Raw genomic sequence first — 5,109 nt, forward strand, 5'->3', positions numbered from 1 at the left:
ACAGAGCCCGATGTGGGGCTTGAACTCAAGAACTGAGAAATCATGACCTGAGCTGAAGTCGGACGCCTAACTGAGCTACCCAGGCGGCCCAGGACTCCTACCTTCTGCCACTACATCTTCCCTGAGTGTTTCTGGAAAGGCTTCATAGCCGTCAAGGCGCGTCTGCATACACGCAGGTGTGCACACATAGAAGGGTAATGACACTTAGAACTCTGTCACCCCGTTACGCCTCAGCCTAGAAACAACGGCCTGCTGGAAAAGCCACCACTGTCCCCAAACGCTCTGTGTTCTGCCCTTTCACCGCTGAGAACCCTCAGCTCGTCATACCACGTATTTACTGTGCACAGGGCGCGCCGGGGGTCCCGTACGGTATGGCCGTCTGGATGAGCGGAGTGTGCTCGGGCGTGGGTACCGAGCAGGAGACACATGCCTTCAGATGGCAGGCATGGAGTGTGCGTCCAGAGAGCGCACACAGGGCAGGTGGTGACCTCCAGACACTCCCCTGCCGCCACCCAGGCCCAGAGCAGGCAGCTGTGTGCGCACCCGCCTGCCCCGACTGTCTCTCTTGGGTTGCCTTGCCCAGTCTCCCTCTGTGTGTTGTAGATGAAGATGCCTTCTAAGAAGTTTGCACACATTCCTGTCTACACGCTGGGCTTTGAGAGTCCTCGGAGGGTGTCAACTACCAAAACTACACCGACCCAGAGAAGAGATGCCTTCCAGTGCGTTCCTTTGCCCTTTGCTGACGTCAGTGGCCAGGCGTTGACAGTAGTACAGGAGCCGGGGTGGCTGGGGTGGCTGGGGTGGTTAGCGGGGACACTCCCAGGACACAGAAATCCAAGGTGGAAACTGAACCAGGTGGTCAGATCCTCTTGAGGAAGAGCTTTGTGGGGCGGGGGGGAGAGCATGTGTGTGGGGAGGCTGTGGACATGGACAAAGAAACCGGAGACTCCCCTGATGGCTCCATCCTCTGCTCCAGGTCCCTGCAGGGGCCCCAGTGGCCGAGTGTGGAGGAGGCGTTCCCGCACATCTACACCCACGGCTGTGTCCTCAAGGACGTCTGCAGCGACTGTACCAGCTTCGTGGCAGATGTGGTGCGCTCCAGCCGCAAGAGCGTGGACGCTCTCAACACCACGCCCCGCCGCACCCGCCAGACCCAGTCCCTGTACATTCCTAACACCTGGACGCTCAACTTCAAGTGATGGCCCTCCGCCTCCCCAGGACACCTAGCCAGCGGCTTTTCGAGGCGGCCAGACCTCTGAGGAGGAGCCAGGCTAGTCCTGGACGTGGCCTAGAAACTCCCTATCCTGAGGTGCAGCTGCCGGCCTGCCTCCTAAGTGTGCATGTACATATATACATATATAGATACATTTATATGATATATACACACAGCCTATATATTTATATACATCTGTCCTGGCCCTAGAGTTTATTTGGGGTCAGGCTCACTCCAGGACCCTCCCTGGGGGAGGCTGTTTCCTTTTGGGAGTCGGGTGGGATAGGGCACGGGATGGGAGTGCGGTTTCTCACTTGGGAAGCAGGGCAGGCTGGAGATACGACAGTGGATTCCAGATGATGGGGCTCTGGGAAGACCCCCACCCCGTTTTTGTTCTTTTCTCCATCCCAAGGATGAGAACACAGCAGTGTCCCCTTCCTGGGTAGCTGTCCAGGTTGGGACAGGTCACTTGGTTCCCAGGCACACGGGAGCATCCTGCTGGCCTCTGCCCTCTGGGCAGACACCTGGGCAGCAGAGGCCACTGGGGAAGACGGTGATCTTCTCCTGGCGGGCGTCACACCCTTCCAGTTGGAAGGCCCAAGGCCTAGCTCACTCGTTCCCTGCCCAGCATCCACGCTCCAGCCAGTACACCACCTGCCTGGTGTTGCCATCCTCACTGACTCAGAGGTCCAGAGATGGTGCTGGGTCCAGGGCCCTGGTGACGCCGGGGTCCTGGCACAGGGAGGAACTCTGTAAATTTGTACACGTGGTCACTCCTGGCCTAATAAAGGTGATCTCGGAGTCTTCTGTCTGGGGTGTGGAGTGAGGACTGTCGAGCCACAGTGGTGGGCACATTCTCCTAGGGCAGAAGCTGGGCTCTGAGGGGCCACTTGGGCACACGCGAGCATCTCAGCATGCCCATCATGAGATGAGGGTGCTCAGGCCCACTCCAGTCTATGACGCCCAGCTTCACGATCTGGCCATCTTGGTCCTGTGGCCAGCAGGCCTGCATACAGCTCATCCTGATGCCCGTAACCCACCAGCCGGAGGGACTCTTTGGCCTCACCCACAGATCGTTCTTCTTGTTCTCTGGGCATTTGATTTCTTTAGGGTTTTCACCTAGGCTTTCTGCCTGCCACGTGCACCTGGGAGGTGGCTTCTGTCATCATCCTACCTTCCAGGTAAGGAAACCAAGGCTCCGGAGGGGGGAAGGAATTTGGCCAAAGATACACAGCTCCCCTGGGACCTCCATTCAGGCCTATCAAAGGCCAGGCTCTAACATCTGCCACATTGATGGGCCCACAGGAGGCCCCGAGGCACAGGACTTGTGACAGGTGGGCCTACGGGGGAGGGTACTTCATCAGCTGGGGTCCAGGACATTCAATGACACCAAATTACAACAGCCAGTAAAAACAGCCAGCTCTCACACTGGTTCTGGGTACTTCATGGGCAGGGAGTATTATTAGGCACAGAGAGGGTAAAGAATTGCCCGTGGTTCACACAGCCAGCAATGTGGAAGCTAGCATTTGTGCAGCACCCTGTCCGTGGGCAGGTGTTTCTGGGAGGTGACCACCATCCTCACTGTTCTAATTCCACAGGGAGGAAACGGGCCAGGCGACAGTGCAGGCCCACATTCCCAGTAGGGGACACCAGATTTCTAACCTATACAGGAATATTTGGAAATAAAAACCCGGACTGGGACGGCAGGACTGAGCTGCAAGCTTGAAGGTGAGTCAGATTGGAGCGAGTGCAGGGCTTGCCACCTGCGAACACTGCAGCCCACGAGCCACGCCCGGTCTCTGTCCTCACCTCAGATTGGGACAAACACAGGTCACTTTCTCTAGAACTGTTTGCAACCAAATTCCTTACTGAGGACCTCGCCTTTGGGAGCACAGGGAGAAACTTAAATTCAGGGAGCGCACCATTCAAGTTGGGCCTCATGTTGCCATCTCATTGTCACATGGCTGCACTCTTGTGGAAAGCAAAGGAGAAAGCACCTCCAGGCTGAGACTCCCTAAATTTCCATCCACACGTGAGGCAAAAACCTGTATAAATTGGTTACGTCACTTTAGGGGTGACACAAAATCTATTTAACAACTAGCCTGGCCCTGGACAATCAGGATGGACAAGAGTGGTGGTCTGGAGGGTTCCACCTAGGTTGAACATAACCTTTAAATGGTGGGATTTTGGGGGGCGCCTGGGTGGCTTAGTCGGTTAAGCGTCCGACTTTCGCTTGGGTCATGATCTCGCGGTTCGTGGGTTCGAGCCCCGCATCGGGCTCTGTGCTGACTGCCAGCTCAGAGCGTGGAGCCTGTTTCAGAGTCTGTGACTCCCTCTCTCTCTGACCCTCCCCTGCTCACGCTGTCTCTCTCTCTCTAAAAAAAAAAAAAAAAAAAAAAAAATGGTGGGATTTTGGGAGGTAATGATGGGAGGTAGGGAGGGTAAATTCCAGGGATCTCCAGGGGAGTGGATGGAGGAGGTGGGCATGTGGGGGAGCGAGACAGCAGCTAAGTGCCATCCAATGTGAAGCAACGCAAGATCCCGATGAACAGTACAGGCTGGCGGAGCAGCCGCACACCTGTGTGTACGCTGTCTCCCTCGGTCCCCGGAGACTCCATTCCTAGTCTGAAAGAGGTAACACGCAGTCTTAGGAGCGAGGCGGGTTGGGTGAAGCTCACCCGTCAAGGGAGAGGGATCTGAGAGGGCATCACCCATCCTGTTCCCGCTTCCCTTCCTTGGTCCTTGCCAGTGGCCTTCCTCATTTGAACTCTAGACCCACAAACCTGCAGCAAATCCAGGTTCTACCTGGGCCAGCTGCTCCACGAATCCCAGTTTCCTTACGTCTAAAAGGTGGGGATACCCTCCTCCCAGGATGTAAGAATTTAGTGCAATGCCATCCGCATACTCCAGGCTGCCCTGTTTCCTAACACATACGGTCCGTCTTGCTCCCCCTGCATTAGAATTTCAGGGGTTCTCAATCTTGCCTGCACACTTTAATCCCCTGAAGAGCCTTTAAAAAATAGCAAGCCAGGGTAGCCTGGGTGGCTGTTGGTTAACCTGTCTGACTTCAGCTCAGGTCATGATCTCTCAGTCCTGGGTGAGGGCTGTGCTGGCAGCTCGGAGCTTCCATGGAGCTGCTTCAGATTCTGCGTCTTCCTCTCTCGTGGCCCCTCCCCTGCGCGCTCTCAAAAATAAACATTAAAACCCTTTTTTTTTTTTTTTAAATCAGTGCCTGAAGCCATATCGGAATTTCCAGGGCTGTGTCCCTGATCTTTATTGCAAAAAACTCCCCAGGAGATTATGCAACAAAGTAAGGGTGGCCAGCCTCCACCTTAAACCACCGATTCCCACACGTGAACAGAATTACCTGGGACGCATTAACCACCACAAAGAGCAAACTCCCAGGACCACCCCTAAGATTCGGTTCCGTCTATCCCGAGAAAGGGGAGGTCTAGAAGTCCGCAGCTTTGGGAAGCTCCTCGCTTTGGATTGCTTACTTTTAACAAGGGGGAAAATGCGCCACCTGCAGCCGCGGAGGCAGACGGAGAGGAGTCGCGTGCCCAGCGGGCACTGGGGCCCTCCCGGCCCGCCGGCCGCCGCCGGGTCCTCGCCACGGCGGGACTACTCGCGGCAACACGCCCGCCGGCGCGCCCCCGCCTCGCCCAGCCCCGCCCGCGGGTCCCTCCCGCCCAGCCAGCCCGCGGCCGGAGAGCAAGGCCTCGGTCCCCGCGTGCCCCGCGTCCGGCCCGACCCCTGTCCCGGGCACGCCTCCGGAAGACCCGGGGACACCAGGCACCGCCGAGGCCGGGCCTGACGCGCGGAGGCGCCCAACTCGCGCGAGAACTCGCCGGGACGTGCCCGCGCTTTCTTAGACGCCACTGTTGACGGAGAGGAAG

General features: G+C 57.2%; 1 protein-coding gene across 2 annotated transcripts in view; it reads left to right on the top strand.

Moving 5' to 3' along the window:
- Positions 1-2,020, top strand: part of SPIRE2 (spire type actin nucleation factor 2) — a 35,788-nt gene extending 33,768 nt beyond the window's left edge. For both annotated transcript variants that reach the window (XM_039226000.1, XM_039225990.1), the window contains exons 14-15: positions 604-719; positions 977-2,020. In XM_039226000.1, the coding sequence (XP_039081931.1) occupies positions 604-719; positions 977-1,199 (339 nt within the window). In that variant the 3' untranslated portion in view covers positions 1,200-2,020. The remainder of the gene's footprint in view (positions 1-603; positions 720-976) is intronic.
- Positions 2,021-5,109: the final 3,089 nt, after the last annotated feature.

This window comes from Hyaena hyaena, unplaced genomic scaffold, assembly GCF_003009895.1.
Source record: "Hyaena hyaena isolate Hyena2069 unplaced genomic scaffold, ASM300989v1 scaffold_1, whole genome shotgun sequence".
NCBI classification, from domain to species: Eukaryota; Metazoa; Chordata; class Mammalia; order Carnivora; family Hyaenidae; genus Hyaena; species Hyaena hyaena.